This window comes from Myotis daubentonii, chromosome 10, assembly GCF_963259705.1.
Source record: "Myotis daubentonii chromosome 10, mMyoDau2.1, whole genome shotgun sequence".
Lineage (NCBI taxonomy): Eukaryota > Metazoa > Chordata > Mammalia > Chiroptera > Vespertilionidae > Myotis > Myotis daubentonii.
The window spans coordinates 3,208,444-3,228,890 of NC_081849.1; the positions used below are offsets into that span (position 1 = coordinate 3,208,444).

Below are 20,447 nucleotides of genomic sequence, written 5' to 3' on the forward strand. Positions count from 1 at the left end.
GACGCTGACAAGGCAAATCTCGCAACAAACATGGGGACGCACGATGGTCTGAAACGCCATGTTCCTGGGACACAGAAGAGAGGGCGATGGATGCCAGATCTTCCAGGCTGCGCACCTTCTCCCACACCCAGTTAGCACGGGAGACTCGGCGTGGGGGTGGCACAGGGTCATTTAAATGTCATCGTCATAACTATAATGTCTGCAACCGCTTCGTGCGTTTATTCACATGCTCATAAACACTGAAATGAGACAAACCCAAAGCCAGCAGGAGCCACCCTGGCCGGTGCTCAGTGGTTAGAGCGTTGGCCTGCGAACCAAAGGATCTCGTACCTGGGTTGCAGGCTCAATCCCTGGCTCCGGTCGGGGCACATGCAGGAGGCAACCAATAGGCGTGTCTCTCACATCAATGCTTCTCTCTCCCTCCCCCACTCCCTTCCATTCTCTAAAAATCTATGGAGCCCTAGCTGGTTTGGCTCAGTGGATAGAGCGTCAGCCTATGGACTGAAGGGTCCCAGGTTCAAGTCCAGTCAGGGCACATGCCTGGGTTGTCGGCTCGATCCCCAGTGTGGGGAGTGCAGGAGGCAGCCAATCAATGGTTCTCTCTCATCGATGTTTCTCTCTCTCTCCCTTCCTCTGAAATCAATACAAATATATCTTTTTAAAAATAATAAAAATAAAAGGAAAAGGAAAAAATATCCTCGGGTGAAGATGAACAACGAAGAAAACCAGCAGGAGCCGTTGCGAAGGAGGGTGGGCGGGCAGGACTCCGGGCGCCGGGACCTGGGGGGGCGCGGCCTGAAGCGGGCGGTGTGTAGGCTTCACCAGCCTCGTGCGGACACCAGGTCTGAGGCCTATGTGACTGCAGGGCCAGGTGGGTGGGAGCGGAGCTTGCACCCCACTTCACACTGAGGCTTGGGGAACATACACGTGGCCCAGGGCCCATGTTCTCAACTGTGGAAGGACAGTGACACGGCCAGGCTTGGACACAGCCGTGGTCACAGCACCGCCCAAGCCGCCCGAGCCCCACGTGCCCACAGAAGCCCATGCTCCCCTGCTCCGCCCGCCCCCTGGGCTGAAGGACAGGGTGTCAGTGGTGTCCCTGGGCAAAGGACCCAGCGTGTGCCCGGGACAGGCAGTGTTTCTGAGGTGTGGGCGGTGGACTTGGGGCGCAGCCTGCCCTGACCCCAGCGCACCCAGGCCACTTTCTCGGGCGGGAAGGGTTATGGAGCCATCATCGGAGCCACCTGGGCCACTCACTGTACGATGGGTCCTTGTGAAACAACTTTTATGACATAAAAGCTGGATTTCATTTGTTCACTGAGAATGAACGCACTCAGCGAAAGCCTGGGCGCCCAGGGGCAGAGGCGTCACCGCTGCCGCAGTGTGAGCTCACTGTGCCCACCGAGGCCCTGCGGGCGTCAGGAGCAGCGGCATCAGAGGCCAGGATAGGCCGTGCCCAGGGGACCCTCTGGATGGCCAGTTCCAGGGGGACCTGTGAGGGCTGGAGGGACAGGGAGGATGAGGGCTGAACCACGAAGGCTGGGCACGCTGGGTGGCGTGCTTGGTGGCTGACACCCCCCACATCCACTCCTGCTCTTGTCCCCACCCCCTCAGCCACCTCAGGGCTGAGAGTGCCCTGGAGGCGGTGGGGACGGACGTGCGTCCTGTCCCTGAAGCACACACTGGGTCTGTCTGGTGTATTTACGCCCCCCGCCCCCCGCCCCGGCACAGCTTAACGCGTGGTGAGCCCGTGCACAGGCTGGGAGCGGGGACCTGCCCACACCTCTTCCCCCCACGAGGCCAGTCATGCAATTCCTGTCACTCTTTTCTTCAGAAGAAATGACCTGAGCAGCCACCGTGTGGGGTCGGGGGGCGAAGGTGCCAGCACACCACGGGGCGCCCGCTGCCTGGTGCAGCCATGGCTCTGGCTCTCACCTGACCTGGCCTGTCACCTGGCTCTCAGGGGCGCTCTGATCCGGGAAGGGTCCCCCAGGGGCCTGGCTGCCTAGGGACGGTGGCAAGTTCTGGGGAAGCCCTCTCGGCAAACCCTCGGGGCGGAAGCTGGCGGCCTGGACATCCGGGTAGAATACCGAACCTTCGGGCCTGGGCCCCACCAGCCAGCTGTCCAAGGGAGGGCCTCGCGGAGCCGGCACGATGGAGCCTGGGCCATGCAGGCCCTCCGTCCGCACACGGTACCCATGGACTTTCCCACACCAGGGCGAGCGCGGAGGCGGGGCTGATACGCCCCTCGCTGACTGTCCTGACAGCCCCAAGCAGGGGGCAGACGCCCGGAAGGCATCGTGCCCGCTCTGCGTTGACCGTTGCAGACTGGAGTCGGGCCAGCATGGCGGGCAATGCTCGCTGAGCTGCTGGGCAGCTATGGGCCGATGGCCCATCAGAGCCCAGTCCCGTGTGCTCCTGTGGGCGGAGCCAGGCGGGGCGGAGGCGGAGGGCCCGCCCAGCAGGTGTGGGGAAGGTCTGCCCTGGGCAAGCCCGCCCGCCCAGGGGTGACACATGAACTTAGATCCCACCCACTAAAACCTCATTTTGGCAAAAAGATCAGGTGTGACCGCTCGCCCCTGTCACGGCCCCACCATCTCCAGGCTACGAACGATATTTGAGGGTTTCCCGTGTCCTGGTTTTGAGGGGCCCTGGGGGGAGGGTACAGGGATCTCTAGGAGGACTGTTTGTGCAACTTCCTGTGAACATGTGTGCACTTCACAAGTGTGGTTGAAGGTTTTGTAGCCTTCAATCCTCCTAACACAGGCCAGAAGCTCTGTCCCCAAGCGGGAGGTAGAGGGCAGCACAGCGAACCCCGCGGTGCCCACCTGAGCCTGCCAAGTGTGGCTGCGCCCTGCTCACCGGTGAGTGGACCCACCGAGTGGCCCTGTGCCTCCCCAGCTCACTGAGCCAGCCCCACGGTGGGCAGTGAGGCCCATGGCTGCACGAACACTTGTCATGTTGGGGCTTGAAGCACTCAGGGCCCTGACACCGCCCCCAACACTGCTCCAGGGTGACCTGCCCCCAGGGACAGTGAGGGACAAGTGCCAGGAAACCTTCCCTCCCACTGCCCCCAAGAGGCCCCCGAGTGACAGGGCGAGTCCCACTCAGGACAGATCCACCTGGACCTGCATGTGCCACCCCCTCGCAGCGAGGCCCGGGCCTCAGGATGCAGCCGACGGGCCACGGCCAGGACACTCGGGAGCATGTCCCTGCACCGGCCCGTGTTCCAGGAGGCTGCTGGCCTCACGCTGTTCAGCGGGGTGTTACCTCAGAATCCAGCCTTTTGCCCCAAAACATCCACCCCCGGAACTGAGACGGCACACGGCTGAGACCATGCGGGCTGAGGCGGTGAAGGAGGCCGGAGCCAGGTGGTGCTCACAACTTTATTTCCGCGGTGGCGCCCAGGTCAGGTCACCGTGCTGGCCGTTCCCACAGCACACCCGGCCCCGCCCGCAGCCACGCCCCCACCCACACAAGAGCAGCGCCCTGTGGCCGCCATATCAAACCACACGCCACACCAGACGGCGGCACAGGCCAAGCCCAAGTCGCCGGCTCCGCGCCGTGGGTTTGAGTTGCTGGCATTTTTACGTCACATCCACACTTCTCACAATTCCCTTGTTTCCACGGGGGCGAGGAAAAGGCAGCAGGCTCTGGTGTTCGCGGAGGTGTCATCGCCACAGGGGGCAGCTGGGCGCCCCGACCACAGCCGGGGAGCAAAGCGTTAGGCAGCGGTGGTGCAGAGAAAGCACAGAGGCAAGGCTGGCCACACAGGAGCGCAGTGTCCACAAACAAAACAAGCTCGTGCCTGCTGGCGCCCGCGTGCCAGGCAGCCGTCTGCTTCCTCGCACCCTCAACTCGGAGCCCGGGCTGTTTACGGAGCAAAGCTCTGTAGCATCCCCTGCACGAGCTTCGGGGAGCGGTGATGGGTCGGGAGGAAAGGAAGGACTAGCACTAATCACAGCACACTTGACATCGGCCGGTTCTACTCGGAGGTCAGGTTTACAAGCTCCATGACGTGGCCGACAGGAACGGGGCCACGACAGGTGCTGAGGTCTGACCCCGGGACAGCAGGCAGCACCTGCGGCCCCGCTCAGGTGTGACGTGTGTGACCTGGAGTCGCCCACACTCACTACCCTCCGATTCCCAACGCCGGCCCCACGAGGAGCCACCCGCTGCCTATCTATCCGTCACGCCCCTAAAGCTAGCGCTGCGTCAGGGGTTTGCATGGTGGCCGCACCGTCAAGAAGAACAAGCGAGAGCCCGACCGCTGCCCAGGAATCGCTATCTTAGTGGTGGGCTGCGGCCAGGGCGGGCGCTCACGCCACTGCCCGCTCATCACCCGCCGCCTGACTAGCCGCCCGTCCGCGTCCCGGGGTGAGGAGGTGACGGGGCGGGGAGCAGGCGCCCTACCTATCGCGTGCACACACCACACAGCGCGACGCAGCGGCCGGCGCTCTAGTGCTGCCCCTTGGTCGACTTCTTCTTCTTGGACTCGTCTCTGTGCTTCTGCTTCTTCCTCTTGCCACCTTCTTTGAGTCCTAAGGAGACACGGCTTGTGAAACACTGTGCGGCAGCTGGTCGCCCCCAGCCCCAGACCCAACCACGTTCAACTGTTCCCACGTTAACAGCACACATGGCACAGGAAAGCCACGCCTCCTCACGTGCCCATGGCCCACACTTAAAGCTCAACAAAAGGCTCTTGGCTTTACCACCACGGTCGCCGTCCGGGGCCCACCTGGCAGGGCACAGCCCGTCCCCTGGCGTCCCCGCTTCCCCCACCAGAGTCTGCGCTGCGGGAGGCCCTGCCTGGGTGGGGACCAGCGCCCCCTTCCATGCCTGGGGTGGCACCAGAGGGACAGAGGCAAGGAGACCCCCTGGCCCCTGTCCGAGCCACGCGAGGCCTCTGCCCTCAGCAGTTCTGCAGACACGAGCCAGGCCAGGCCCCCTGTGGCCCGAGGCCTGTGGAAAAGGCCACCTGAGCGCACCCTTAAGAACCTGTTACCGGTGACGCTCCACAGCCGTCTCCAGTCCTGACTCAGCCACCCACTCTGGGGACACAGCTCAAATGACACTAGCAGGTGTCACAACCCCGTGGGTGGGTCCCCACAGACAGCCCCGTGAGGCAGCCGCGCCGCCTCCTGCCCCAGTGCCCGGCTGCCGGTGGGAGCCAGGCCCTCACTGATGGCCCACACCACACAAGGCTCCGGCCCCTGGGTTCTCGGGGTGGCATTCTGCCCTCGGCCCTGGCAGGAGGTCCGCGACATTTGCAGAGGCCGCAGCACCCGACCGAGGTGAGGGCAGGCGCCCCTGCCAGCAGGGCCGGCTATGGGGACACGGGCCTGGGCACTGGCAGAGGACCTGACAGAGGGAGACAACGGCCTCCGAGGAGAAACGTGGGACCAGAGCCACGGAGCCTGCGGTGTGTCCCCCAACGTGATTGCAGGGAGTGGGAGGTGGCGGGAGGCGGCCGCGGAGGGCCCACCTGGGTCACGGCTCTGGGGGCCGGACACCCACCAACGTGAGGAAAGGGGGAGGACTCCTCACTCCCGTTCTTATCAAACATGCATTTCTAAGTTTAAGAGCACAGGAAACCTGGCTGGGGTCGCTCAGTGGTTACACAACGACCTAGGAACCAGGAGGTCACGGTTCGATTCCGGTCAGGGCACATGCCCAGGTTGCGGCTCTATTCCCAGTACGGGGTGTGCAGGAGGCGGCCCAACAATGATTCCATCTCATCATTGATGTTTCCATCTCTCTCTCTCTGAAATCAATAAAAATATATTTTAAAAGAATAAAGAGCACAGGAAAATTACCTTGGACTCACAAGGGATTTAACGAGAGATGGTGCGTGTTTGACTGGCGCAGCCACACACACACCCCGCATGCCTCTCTGGGAGGTGCCCGCCCTGCATCTGGGGCCCATCAGAGCCCCGCAGCCCAGGAGCTGGGCAGTCTCAGACGCAGACCTGTGGTCTGTTTGGGAAATTTCTTCAAAATCGTGTAAAGAGCCCTGCGGGTTTGGCTCAGTGGATAGAGCACTGGCCAGCAGACTGAAGGTCCTGGGTTTGATTCCTGGGTTGCAGGTTCCATTCCCGGCCCTGGTCAGGAGGCAGCCAATCGATGTTCTCTCTCTCTCTCTCTCTCTCTCTCTCTCTCTCTCTCTCGCTCTCTCTCTCGCTCTCCCCCCTCCCCCTTGCTTCCCACTCTCTAAAAATCAATGGAAGAAATTTCCTCAGGTGAGGATTAATTTAAAAGATGGTTTTAATTGTGTAAGGAAATGGATTTGTGATGGGAACGGTCCTCCTCTGATTCCAACAGGCCAGACCCGCAACCACATTTGGGTCAAAGGATTCAAATCCAGGGGAGCACAGCAAACAAGCTGGTGATGGGCACCGGCTCCGCCACAACGGCCTCCGGGCTCGAGGCATGTGGACACTCAGATCCCGTCACCACCTCCCATGCCCCTCGGCCTCGCACCTCACCCAGCCTGGCCCTGCAGCTCCACCCACAGCCCCAACCAGCGGTGACGCTGGCAGGAAAGTCCTTCCTGACGCCGAGTCTGGACTGGAAGGAAGCACAGTGCAGGCGAGTGAGGGCAGCCCTCAGGTTCCTTGTAAAACAGTTCCTCTGCTATTTCCTGAAAATGCTCAATGCTTACATTAATTTAAAACAAAACCAAGCAATAAGACGTGGGCCGCCTGCCCCCCAGGGCCGCCCTGCCAGCGATTTTAAGGACGTGGGGGGGCCTGGGAAAGAGTAGCTGTGAGCCTCACAGAGAAGCGCAGGCGAGCAAGTCAGTTTCACTGCAAGACAAGCTCCCCGCCTCCCGCAGACCTGCCCACCCCAGCCCAAGCCTTTAGCCCGCAGCCAGGGCGCGTCTGCAGGGCCCAGGGCAGAGTTAAGGGCCATCCTGGCCAGTGGCTCAGTCGTTGGAGTGTCGTCCCAGGTCGTGGGTTTGGTTCCCAGTTGGGGTTGCGTGTAGGAGGCAACCAGTCAACATTTCTCTCACTCGCTTTCTCCCTTCCTCTCTCTAAACATAAATTTAAAAGTTTTTAACAAGAGTTGAGGGTGGAGGCCCCTCGTTCCTGAGTGTTCCCTGTGCAGGAATTCTGATGTCCTTCCCAGTGGCCGCACCTGCGGGAGCGCGACTCACGCAAAAGCCCGACCCCTCAGTCTCCTGGCCACTTGCTGGCTCTTGGGCTGTGCAAGGACACACGGGCGTGACGTCAGAAATGAGCCGGCAAGCTTTACGGGTTAGAGTGGAAGACAGTGCACGTTAAGAAGCCAAATGCGCCTTCACTGGTTTGGCTCAGTGGAGAGCAGCGGCTCTCAACCTGTGGGTCACGACCCCTTTGGAGGTCAAACAACCCTTTCACAGGGGTCGCCTAAGACCATCGGAAAACCCATATATAATTACATATTGTTTTTGTGGTTAATCACTATGCTTTAATGATGTTCAATTTGTAACAATGAAATTGGGGGTCACCACAACATAAGGAACTGTAGGGTCGCGGCGTTAGGGAGGTTGAGAACCACTGGGATAGAGCGTCGGTCCCAGGTTTGATTCCGGTCGAGGGCACATGTCCAGGTTGCAGGCTCAAACCCCAGTGTGGGGTGTGCAGGATGCAGACGATCAATGGTTCTCTCTCATCATGGATGTTTCTCTCTCATTCTCACTCCCCCTCTCCCTTCCTCTCTGAAATCAATAAAAATATTTAAAAAAAAAAAAAAAGCCAAATGCCAGCAACTGAAGCCGCCTCCCTTTCCCTGCTGCCCGTGCCAAGGCCTGGTGGCCCAGAGCCAGGGCCAGGGCTAAAGTCACCCCACCGACGGCCAGGCCCCTTCGTGCATCCTGCGCCCATAGGTGAGCTGTGACTGTGGGACCTGTCACTTCAGCACTGAGTTCCCAGCTCGGGAGCGTCTCATTAGTTTTCATCTAAATGAGCCACTGGCAGAAGCTGCCACTGCCTCCAGATGGCACTGTCCTCCAACCCCAGGGCACCTATGTCCCGGGTAACCAGGTCCCTTCCATGTGCTTCTTTTAAAGGAAAATTACTCAGGACTTGGAATATGGCGGGAAGATGACCAGGAGATGCCGCAAGGCCCGGAGCCGCAAGGCCAGCTTAGTGAGGGGCCAGCATGAAGGGGGCCCATGGCCACAGGAGGGGGGCCAGCCGTGGACGCTGCGGAGGGAGCAGCTGCCCAGGCAGCAGCGGCTCAGATTTCCTCGCTGCCCCTTCTTGCATCCTCCTCCAGGGCACTTCCGCCCTCCATGACGCGAGCTCACTGCATGTTTGTGGGAGAATCATGCCTTTAATTCCATGTGACGCCATTCAGTCTTCTCAAGGTCTCATAAATTGATTTTTAAAAAGGAAACAACAAATGTTTGACTCCAACATTCAGAAATGCTCCCAGGTAGGCTGGGTTCCCACAGAGCCCAGGGGGCTCCAGCCAAGGCAGGCGCCACCCCCGCAGCCACAGAGAGGACTCGTGCCGGCGCTCACAATGAGGTGTCCCCACTCCATCGCGGGACCGATAGGGAGCCAGTGGTAGAAACTGACAAAGGCACGTGGTTTCAGAGAGAATGACTCCGTGTCCTCTGCTAATGCTGGCGTTCCCGGGTTCTCCGGCACGTGACAAAGTGCCTTCCACTCCACAGGCACATCTGGGACGCAGGGCCTGGTGCTGAGCTCAGATGCGGCTTCGGCCGGCCAGTGGGCGGTAGCCCTGTCCTGGGAGACTGGCCAGACCACACGCTTCCCTCCCAGGAACTGGGACACCTGACCCAGGGGCTGAGGTGTCCCTCCAATCAGACGACGCACCCATTAAATCACTGTCAAGCGACGCTCGTCCGGGGAAATGGAGCCTGCAGCCCCGCCCTGGCCGAGGCCCCCGGCGTCAGGGCCCCTTCCCTCGCCGCCAGACCCCACACCTCCAGGAGGGGACAGGGAATCCTGGCGAATGTCCATTCAAGGCCAACGGGTCCTTCCTGGTCACTTGGCTCTTCCAACTGCCCCTTTCCGTTACCCACAGAGGCTCCTCCCCAGCGGCCGGCGGCGTTGTTGGCACGGCCGGTCCCAGGGGTGGGGCTCCATGCAGGGGGGTGGGGGGCGCGGATGGGACACTTCTTTCTGCCTGAACAGACACCCAGAAGGACTCCAGGGACAGATTTCGATAGAAAACTCTGGGAGATGAACTTATTTCTGAGATAACAGTTTGGCCCTAGGTCCACAGAGTTAATTAACCTCATGCCGCTGTGGGACACAGAGGACCAAGGGTGAGCCTTTTCCTCCCACACAGCCTGCAGCTGCAGGGGCCAAACCGGCAAGGATGGCTGCACCCTCAGAGACCCCCAGAACCTGGAACAGCCCGCCCGGGACCTGCGACAGACCCCCCGAACCTGAGCCAGACCCCTCGGAACCTGAGCCAGACCCCCGGAACCTGGGACAGACCCCCCAGAATATGAGACAGACCACAGGCCTGGGAGCAGGAAAGGGCAGCACCAGGAGGCCGTTGAGGCCGCCAGGCCCCCAGGAAGCAGCGTGGCTTGGCACCACCCAACCTGACAGAGCCTCCGGGCGGCCTGTGTTACTTTGTATTTAACCAAAAACAGGGGCAGGTAGGCTGAGACAGCACTGCCTGGGGGTCAGTCCATCCAAATCCCGAGACCTCAGTTACAAAAGGAGCACTTAGGGTAAAAGCAGCACCTGGTGACTGTGGCATCGGCATCTGTGCCGAGACAACACACTTCATACAGAAGGTGGCACCCCGTTTTAATTGTGGGGTCTCCGGAAGGCGCCTCCCCTACCTGCCAGGTCAGCTGACCAGCCGCACCTGCCCACCCTGCCCATCATGTGAGGACACAGCACAGCAGTGACTTCTGTCCTCGCTGGCCTTGGGCAGGACGGGGCGCGTCCTTGGGGGGGCGCTCTGCCTCAGTTTCCCTCCGCACACCTGCTGAGAAGGCGGAGGGGTCCCAGTGGCTGGCGGCCCGATGGCGGCCCGGGTCGTCCTCGTCCTCGTGCTTGGGTGGTGGAGTGGGCCTGTGCGACTTCAGAGGGCGGGCGCTGGTGCTGGCGGGCTGCTCGGGCAGCGCGTGCTGGCCTCGGAGCCGGCAGGCCTCCCGGAAGGCGTCCTCGTCGGCCACACCTGCAAGGACAGACAGGGTCGCGTGAACGGGCGCTGTAGGTGCCACCCTCGCTCAGAGCAGGAAGGCTGCCCACTCCTCAGGTGCACAGTGGGGGCTGCACGTCACTCTGAGGGAACGGCCATGGGAATGCCCACTGTCCCCAAGGCCCAGGGACTCGAGGGCACCTGCTAGAATCTGTCCTTAGACTCAGCCCCGCGGCCCAGGTCCTGCCTCCGACTCGCTCTCCGCACACTGACTGCAGAACCTGCGCCCAGTCCCTGCCCGCCCCCAATGCTGCAACTGGCCACAGTGGAGGCGCCTGGAGGCCTGTCCCAGTCCCACCCACATCCACCTGCGAAAACCCACAGCACTGGCGTCAGTTACGCTGGATGCACGCCCACTCGGGACAGCCCCCCACCCCCGCCCAGAGCTGTATTCCTCTGGGCTTTTAAGCCGTGGAGGCCAGAGGCTGTGGCAAGCAGTTTTGATGAAGTCACGCGCCCTGGTAAGAACTGCTGGCTCCAGAAGGCCCTGAGATACAAGGTGTTAGGACAGACCGGAGGCCTGAGGCCTGGGCAGTTAGAGCTGCTGCCATGGTGCTGGTGGCTGAGCACCTGCGCCCCGGGCAGTGCTGGGAGGCTGGTGGCCAGTCCTCGGGGCCTGAGCTGGGAGGACAGCCCGATCGATCCTGGCCGCGGGGCCGGCACGTCCTCCACAGCAGGGCTGGTCAAGGGGCCGCGCCCTCCCACCCCAGGCACAGCTTTCTGGGAAATGCTGGGATCTCAGGGGCCTGCCTTCTGGGTTTGCATTTTAGAGGATTTCCACCAAGTGTCCAGTTCCGTTTATTAAACCTCCAACTTGCACAGCCCTGGGCGCGGCTGCGACCCACAAATACGCACACGGGCTTTACAGCTGGGGTCCAGCTCGCGGGACACGCCCTTGGTGCCCGCCCTCACCCCTGCACCCGTCACATCACCACCTGTTTCCCCAAGCAGCTCCTGCAGCTCACAGCTGCCCCACCACCACCCCCCTCCCAGGCTCCTGTCAGATCCCTTGCGGGTGAACCGGGCGGTCGGCTGGTGTCAGACAGCCCTCCCCTCGAGGACCCCCGCCCCCAACATGGGCTGCTCACTGAGGCAAGCAAGCAGCACCAACTGCCCAGGCCTCACGCTCAGGCCGAAACCCAAGTGCGCTCTGCGGGCCCCTCTCCACGGGCGCTGAGCTCCTGGTGCCCACACGGGAGCACTTGGACCAGCCACTGGGAGCGGGCGAATTATCAGTGATGTAGTGGCTTCAACAGCCTCGCCCGAGTGGCCAAGGCACCCTGCTGTGTCCTGTGCTCAGGGCCCATCGCTGTGCCGCCCAAGGCAGGCAGGCACCAGGAGAAACTTACACACACCCTGCCAGTGGGGACAGGCAGCGGGCGCCCCACGTGGCAGCTGAGGGTCAGGCCCCCTGCCTGTCTGAGACCCTCACGACGGGTCACCCCCACCATCGCCACAAGTGTCCCTGCCCACCCGAGGGTGACATCATGTCAGGTCTGAGTCTGCCCCGGGAGGCTGAGCCTGGGCTGCACAGGTGGGGGGGGGGGGGGGGCGCGCGTGGCGGACCCCCGGAGCGTGTCCAGTCCCACTTACCTCGCCAGCAGGGTCCCGCTCCTCAGGGGGACTCAGGACCCAGTCCACCCTGCAGCCCTCAGTCCCGGGAAGGGAAAGCAGCGGTGGCACTGCCGCCCACCGCGGCGGAAGCCCATGTCCAGAGCACTCATCACCGTGTCCGGGGCAGCACATGGGCGGGATCGGGCAGGGCCAGGACGCGTGCCCCCCTCTCGGATCCAGTGCCCAGGCAGTGCCCCCCCCCTCGGACCCAGTGCCCAGTCAGGAGGGCCAGGACGTGTGCTCCCCACCCCTGCGGACCCAGTGCCTAGGCAGGAGGGCCAGGACGCGTGCCCCCCTCTCGATCCAGTGCCCAGGCAGGAGGGCCAGGACACGTGCCCCCCTCTCGGACCCAGTGCCCAGGCAGGGCTAGGACGCGTGCCCCCCCCCCCCCCCCGGACCCAGTGCCCAGGCAGGAGGGCCAGGAGACGTGCCCCCCTCTCGGACCCAGTGCCCAGGCAGGAGGGCCAGGACGCATGCCCCCCCTTGGACCCAGTGCCCAGGCAGGAACCACAGGGCAACTGCATCAGCCAGGTTCTCCCAGTCTGGATGAGACACACCCACTGGGTCGGTGGTGACACCACCTATCGCCTTGCTCAGCCGCCTACCACGTGGGCTGGGACACTTCCAGGGCCACTTGGTATGTGTCTGCTGTTTGGAAAAGTCACGAAAATTTTCAGCTTGATGTTCTGAGAACAAACACCCCAAATGCACAGAAACACCAGACCCTCTCTCCACGTTCCCAGGAGCCCGGCCTGGGGGCAGGGGCGAGACACTGAGAGGGAGTGGGGGGATATGCACACAGCCCTTCCCAGCAGCCTGCAGATCCTTGCAGAGTCCCTCACCCCTGTACCTGGGCCCTGCCCCCACCCCACCTCCTCGCAGCCTGCCCGGCATGTGGCCCTCCTGCATGTCCTAGGGTCAGTTGGAGCCCGCAGCCAGGCTGAGCTGGGCCTGGGGGCCCAGCCTCCACATGAACCACAGGAATGGGTGGGACACACCACTGAGCCCAGTCTCGTGCGAGTCCCTGACGGACTTACCTGCATGGTCAACCTGGAGGACACGTGACCTCTCTGCGCCCACCCCTCCCAGCCATGCTATGGGGTCCAGGGTCCAGGGTCTGGAGCAGGGCCCACAAGGTCCTTATGAAATGCTAGTGTCTCAAATACCAGGAAAAACCACTTGAGGGCAGGAAGTAACAGTGGAGAGTGAGAAGCAAAGACTACTCATTTCTCCGCTCACCCACAAGTTCTCACTGGGCCCCTGCTCGAGGCCACACGGAACCCCAAGCCCGCTTCATCCCTGTGTGCACATTACTAGGCCACCACCCTCAGAGCAATATTGAGCTGTAGGTGACACATTCACACCATTTGAGTTTGAGGAAAGGGGTCTTAAAAAGGACAATCCTGCCTTGGCTGGCATGGCTCAGTGGTTGTACATCCACTGCCCACTCCCGCCTGCGAACCCAGGAGTCACGGTTCAATCACAGCCAGGGCACATGCTCAGGTTGTGGGCTGGTCCCAGCGGAGGGCATGCAGGGGGCAGCCGATCAATGATTCTCTCATCATTGATGTTTCTCTCTCTCCCTCTTCCTTGCTCTCTGAAGTCAATAAAAAAGAAATTTAATAAGGATAATCCTGACAATGTCCACTGTCTCCATCCTCCAGGCGCCGTGTTCTGCCACAGCTGCTAACAGAGACGCCCCTCGGGCCTTTCGATAACAGGTGTGGTCAGAGCAGAGGCTGCTCCCCCTCCAGGCCCCCAGTGCTCACCTGTCCCCGGTGACGGGGGTGTCAGCACAGGCGGAACCCTGCCCACCGCCCACTCCCACACGGTGGGAGGTGCTGACTGCTGGACGCTGCACCGGGGGATAGTTCGTGCACAGCAAGGCCCACATGAAACACAGGCCTCCCATGGCCACGCCTCGGTGTCAGTGTGTGTGTGCGGGGGGGGGGGGGGGGGGCGAGGAGGCGGGGCGGGGGCCACCAAGACACGCTGGACTCTCCAACATCCTCCTCAGACCGCACATTGTGCGCTCTGTCGTGTCTTTTGCGGAATCCCCCACCCGCCACCCTCCAAGCACAACCCTTGTGGCCTCCCACCCACATGCCCCTCGCCTGTGCGCCCCTCACCCGACAGGCTTGCAGTGTCTAAGGAATCTGCTCCACTTGGAGGCAGGTTTCTGCTTCGGTTCGGAGGACACAGCCTGTCTTCTTGTGGTGGGGATGCCCCAAAACCACAAGGGGCCCCAGGAGCTGGTATTTGACAAGCAACCATGCGGTTGTTCCACCCCTGCCGGCTCGGGTGGTGTGACGGAAGCTTCCAGAACAGGGCCTGAGTTGGAACCTCCCTTTGCCCCCTCCAAGCCAGCACGCAGCAAAGCCCTCATAAATTTAGGACGCAATCTACTTTTCAACTGCACGCTGGGACCCTAGAGTGAGTGACAGACACGCAGGCCACGGAGGGGGGAAGGGGCACACATCCCTTTCAGGACACAGGGTCCCTCAAGAAGACCAGGTGGGTCCTGACTTCAGAGCACACAGTGAGGGCCAGGCCTGCACCAGGGGCCAGGGGCCGACTCCGAGCTGAGCGCTCACTCCACGTATGACAGGCACCTATGCACCTGCACGAGAGACAGGAGGCTCCCAGGGGCAAAGCTCTGAGCCAGACATACCTGACCCCCTCCCCCCAAGAAAGTGTCTGTTCACCAGCAGCCCGGGCCTGCAGGGCAATGCCACGCCCACTTTAGACCTGAAAACACTTTGTGGTTGTTAATCCTCCCCTGAGGATATCTCTTTTCATTGATTTTTTTTTAAAAAGAGAGTTGGAGGGGGGGGGGGGCATCAATAGATGATTTGTTGTCTCCTGCAGCAACTCCTAGAATCCAACCTGCAACCCAGGTACCTGCCCTTAACAGGGAACCAAGCCCCTCTGCAGTGTGTGGGCAACGCTCTAACCAAGGGCACACTGCCCCAGGGCCTGTAAGAAATTTAACACCTTCACGAGGGAACCCAGAACATCCAAGGGCATTTTCTCATTAGAAGCTCCTTGCTATCAACCTTACAACCTGTCTTTCAAGTTAAATGCAGTGGACATGCAGCAAAGCAGATATCCTGGGGGGAGGGGGGGGCAGCGGTGGGCACCCCAGCCCCCAAATCACCCAGGAGGATATAAGCCAGGTCTGTGGCTACACTGCGCCCCCCGCCACTGAGGGCTCTCAGGGAGCGCGAGCCCATGCATGCTGGGGGTCAGCTCACAGGGACGGAAGGGGACCCCCGAGCCAGTGCACATGGGGGAGGGGGGGTGTCGGCTCACAGGGACAGAAGGGGACCCCCGAGCCAGTACACATGGGGGAGGGGGGGTGTCGGCTCACAGGGACGGAAGGGGGCCCCTGAGCCAGTGCACGCTGGGGGTCAGCTCACAGGGAGGGGGCACGGGCCTCTCCCAACAGCTCCTTCCCCTTTAAATTCCCTCACCAAAAACATGAAAGAAAAGCCAGCCTTACTAAGCCTTGTGAGCACTCCACACCCTCACAGGAGGGACAGGCGTGGTGGGGAGGCACTAGAGGAGCCGCACGCCGCTGTCCAATGATGACTAACCATGGCTGGCTTCCTGCAGACCCTGGCTACCGGAGGGTGCTGCAGAAGGAAATTGAGCTGTAAAAAGGTGAGAGCGCCTCTGGCACAGGGGCAGGGGAGGGCTCACTAGTCTGCATTTTGAGACAAAGGACTGGACCCCAAGCCCCTCCGGAGTGGCCTGGGGAATGCCGACCAGGCTGCCCAGCTGGGTTTTAGCACCACTGAAAATTAACACCTTGTCATCTGACTGCAAGTCCAGGAAGAAGACATGGGGACAAGGCGCCTGCAGCACTGTCCTCTGCATGCAGCGGTCTTCCTTACCCTGTATGACCGGCCTGTTAGTAGGAGAGAGCTGCTGCGCCCGGACTGGAGCATATTGGAATAAAGGCTCATGTATAACTCAGCCTTATCTCTGCTGAATCGGGCTTTTGTGTCATTTCAAAAGTACTGCACATTTCTTACACCAGCACAAGGACTTGGCCTGGCAGTGTGGCCCGGCATTTAGAGCATGCCCCGACACCAAAGGGTCATGGGTTCGATTCCTGGAAAAGGGCACACACCTGGGTTGCAGGTTCAATCCTGGCCCGTCAGGGTGCATTCGAGAGGCAACCAATAGATGTTCTCTCTTACATCTCCCTCCTGCCCTCTCTACCAAAAAAATTAAAGGGAAAAATATCCTTGAGTGAGGACTAACAACAAAAAAACACAAGGACTTTAAAAACTATGTTATAAATGCACCATATTTCAATGTTCTTGCAAAAAACTGCCCTCTCCCTGCAGGCCCCACCCCAGGGGAGAGGCTGGGCAGGAGCTTCTGAAACTCTGCACTCCCAGCCCCAGCTCTTCAGCTGACAATGACCTGCCAAGAAAACATGACTCCGTGCACACGGTGCCTCTCGTAATACCCTGATCGCTGCCACACCTGCCACCACACTGTCCGCAAGCCAACCAGCTTGGGCTCCTATTACAGCCTTTTCCAAACTGTCCACACTGTCCCAGATTACTAAATCTATGGAAACTTATCGTTAATTTCAGTTTGAGGTTGGCAGTCTGTACTACGTCAAGGCAACACGTTAGAAAAATAAGCCACGTCTAAGCCTACGTCCCACACAGAACGTGCTCTCTTGGTGTCATTCTGAGCCTTTTCCGGCGCCGAACCAACGACAAAGCCTGTGGCATTGCCGCTGGTTACGACCATCCCCGCATCCTTTTCGTCAGGAAAACTAAATATACCAGGAAACATCCTGCCCCGGGGCACCCCGCTAAATTTAAAATAAACACGTGACCTGCCATGGCCAGGCCAGAGTGCTGGTCACCGAGAAAACACGAAAGGAATGTCCAGCAGCCGCCACCCGTGCTCGGCCATGCGCACAGCTCACTCCTCCCCCAAACGGACCTCAGCGCAGCGTGGAGCCCAGCTGAGAACATGCAAGTGAAGACAAACTTCCAAAAATAAAGTCACTTTTCCCAAATATGCACAATCCTTGGTTGTGGATGGTTCTCTGTACTTTGGGGGAAGGAGGGTCAGCCCCTGAGTCCCACCCACACAGGTGACTCAGCGTCCAAAAACGCGTCTCGGGCCCATCAGATGCGTTCACATACCGAGGGCCGGCAGAGCGCCGCACTGGGGGTCCCGGGAGGGACGCCTTCTCACGGGCCTGTGTCCACGCACACACAGAACCCAGTGGCACTGACTGCGGGCTCTGCACAGACTGGCGGCCAGAGGACACAGAGGAAATGAAGCCGGGGCAGGTGGTCTGCATGTGCTGCCAGGGACACAGCACAGAACGAGATGTGACTTGGACGCAGTGATAGGAAGACGTAGGCATGAGACCAATTCTGACATGTCTCACAAGCCAGGGGAGACGAGCCATTTTAACAGGAGGGCAACCGGACGGCGGACTCGACGTGGTGATGATGACGGAGAAGTCAAAGCAGAGTGGTTTAAAGTGAAGGCAGGTGCCACGGCCACGACTGTCATCAAAAGCTACTGACAAAGGGATGGAAGGACCAATGCTCGGAACAACTGGAGAATGATCACATGGAAGTTACAGGAAGGGAGACCAAGTCCAAGTGGTGCCAGGCCCTGGAAATGGGTGGTGGTGCTAGGGGCAGATCAGGAGGGACATGGAGGATGTAGGAGAACAACACAAATGAGCCCTGGCCAGGTTGGCTCAGTAGGTAGAGCTCTGGCCCATGGACTGAAGGGTCCCAGGTTCAATTTCTACCAAGGGCACATATCTCGGTTGCAGGCTCTATTCCTGGCCCTCCCTGGTTGGGGCGTGTGTGGGAGGCAACTAATTGATGTCTCTCACATCAATGTCTTCCCCCCCCCCCCCCATTCCACTTTCTCTAAAAAAGTCAATGGAAAAATATCCTCAGATGGGGATTGACAAAAAGCAGAAGCTGAAATCCTCCTGCCCAGGCCCCTCTGCACCTGCAGAAAAGCACTAAAACCCACGCCAGGGCCACAAGGAGGCAGGCCACAGGCTTCCCCACCAGTGCCATGGCTTAAGTCAAGTGTCACTTTTGTTAAGCACCCAGGACAAAACGCTTAAGACCCGTCGTGGGCATTTGCACACAGGCCTGTGTGACCCCTTGTCCACATCTGAGCAGAGGACAGCCATGTATGTCATGGGCACACACACAGCCAACGCTTATTGGCGGGAAGGCAGGCAGATACTGGTTGTGAGAGGGACCCAGCATGACAACTTCCTCCAGCACAGAAAGGTACTCCTCAGGGCATTCTAGAAACAGGCCTGGGTGGGGACATCCATCAACAGCCTCCTGAGATGAGGAGCGGGCAGGCTCTGACAGGGCTGGGCCCCAGTTCCGTGCCTGCTGCCTCGTCCAAAAATCTGGTGTTCCATCTCCACCTGAGGGCTGTTGTGCTAACCAAGGTATCAGTGCCGAGAGCACAGGCCACCAGCCAGCATCTCATCTCCACATGCTGGGGGCAGGGATGGTTTGTTTGAGGGGAGCACAGAGGCACGCCAGCCTCCACTTTCTCCATCTGCCTGCAGAGCCTGGCACTGGATTTATCTCAGGCCCCTCAGCTTCAGGCCTTGCTCTGTCCCACCCCCACCCCACCCCCACCTTCAACCCCCCAGCAAACCCAGAGGCAGCAGTAAAGCCCTGAGACCATGCTGGGGCTCAATCTCACACCCTCTTCCCACAGGGACCTTCCTGTGGCCTCAGGGCCACTCATCCCTACTTAGGAAAACTTGGGGCGCCAGGACAGAATCAGGATTCCTTTAGAGCAGCAGTTCTCAACCTTCCTAATGCCGCGACCCTTTAATACAGTTCCTTTAATACATGTTGTGATGACCCCCAATTTCATTGTTACAAATTGAACATAATTAAAGCATAGAGATTAATCACAAAAACAATATGTAATTATATACGTGTTTTCCGATGGTCTTAGGCAACCCCTGTATAAGGGCTGTTCGACCCCCAAAGGGGTCACGACCCACAGGTTGAGAACCACTGCTTTAAAGGAAGGGGTGGGAGGATTGTTGCAGACCAAGGGAAGAAAAACTCCAGTTCCTGCTGAGCCCCTGAGCTGAAGTACAATTCACATCCAAGCGGCCCTGCAACCACAGGACACCCGCTGGCCCAGGCTGCCAGCTGCTTCCCTGGGGGGTGTCCCAGCTGCCCACAGCTAAGGGACTGGGACTGTGCCTGAAGCACCATGTCATCAGGATGGCCTGAGGCTGTCGCATAATTGAAATACATCTTGAAAGAACAGGGTCACAGGCCCATAACATCTGGCTGAGACACACAGCTGAATCCGCATGAAATTTTCATGACAAGTGTTTCTTCTAAAGTTCTTCAGGCTTCTTTGAAATATGACCCTATTATACATATTTTTTAAAAACCTCTAGGCTAGACACGTGCCAAGTAACTCTTGTAGCTGTTTCAATGAAAGTGACCCAGCAGAGGGGAAACCCTAGTGTGTGCTGGTGGGAATGAGGCTGGCGCAGCCACTGTGGAAAACACTGTGGCTTCCTCACAAAGTTAAAAATGGAACTGCCATTGACCCGGAGATCCCACTTCTGGGAATATATCCTAAGAAACCCGAAATACCAGTCAGAAAGAATGTACACACCCCTATACTCATAGCAGCACAATTTACAATAACTAAGATGTGGAAACAGCCCAAGTGCCCATCAGTAGACGAGTGGATAAAAAGGCTGTGGTACATTTACACCATGGAATACTATGCAGCAGTAAAAAGAATCTCTTACCCTGTGAGACAGCATGGAGGGACCTGGAGAGTATCATGCTAAGTGAAATAAGCCAGTCAGAGAAAGACAAGTATCACATGATCTCACTCATATGTGGGATCTATTTGAACAAAAGAAACTAATGAACAAAAAAGAACTTATATACATATATGCATAACCAAAGGACATAGACTGCCAGACCGGTTTGGCTCAGTGGATAGAGCGTCGGCCTGCGGACTGGAGGGTCCCAGGTTCGATTCCGGTCGGGGGCATGTACCTTGGTTGCGGGCACATCCCCAGTAGGAGGTGTGCAGGAGGCGGCTGATCGATGTTTCTCTCTCATCGATGTTTCTAACTCTCTATCCCTCTCCCTTCCTCTCTGTAAAAAATCAATAAAATATATTTAAAAAAAAAAAAAAAAAAGGACATAGACAACAGTGTGGTGAAGGCATAGGATGGGGCAGGGGGAAGAAGGAGGGGGACTAAAGGGAGGCGGGAGGGAATTGGGGAACATCTGTAATACTGTCAAAAATAAAAAAATTTTAAAAAGTGACCCACCAGGAACAGACTGTCCTCATTGTCACCCTAGTCGTCACACATGGTCACTACTGGACACTGGGGAGCCCAACATTGTGTTCATAAGCAGAGTGACCACTACTCACCTAATAACATTCCTGTGAAATCCTCTTCAAAATTACAAGTCCAATAAGAACAGCATGAATGTCCACTACAGGTTCTACACTTGGCATTGCTGCATGCCACACAGTAGGCTGAGGGTTTCCTTCAAGTACCAAGACGACCCAGGACACCACCCCCAGAGTGCTGCTCATAAAACTCCACCGTGTAACTAGTGGGA

General features: G+C 59.2%; 1 protein-coding gene across 14 annotated transcripts in view; it reads right to left on the reverse strand.

Moving 5' to 3' along the window:
* Window positions 1-3,372: 3,372 nt before the first annotated feature.
* The window catches only part of DNAJB6 (DnaJ heat shock protein family (Hsp40) member B6), a 60,062-nt gene continuing 42,987 nt past the window's right edge, over window positions 3,373-20,447 (reverse strand). For 11 of the 14 annotated variants that reach the window (XM_059711317.1, XM_059711323.1, XM_059711321.1 and 8 more), the window contains 3 exons: window positions 9,958-10,152; window positions 7,138-7,248; window positions 3,373-4,541 (listed from right to left, as the gene is read on the reverse strand). In XM_059711317.1, the coding sequence (XP_059567300.1) occupies window positions 4,459-4,541; window positions 7,138-7,248; window positions 9,958-10,152 (389 nt within the window). In that variant the 3' untranslated portion in view covers window positions 3,373-4,458. The remainder of the gene's footprint in view (window positions 4,542-7,137; window positions 7,249-9,957; window positions 10,153-20,447) is intronic. The other 3 variants (XM_059711326.1, XM_059711324.1, XM_059711322.1) reach the window with 1 other exon arrangement.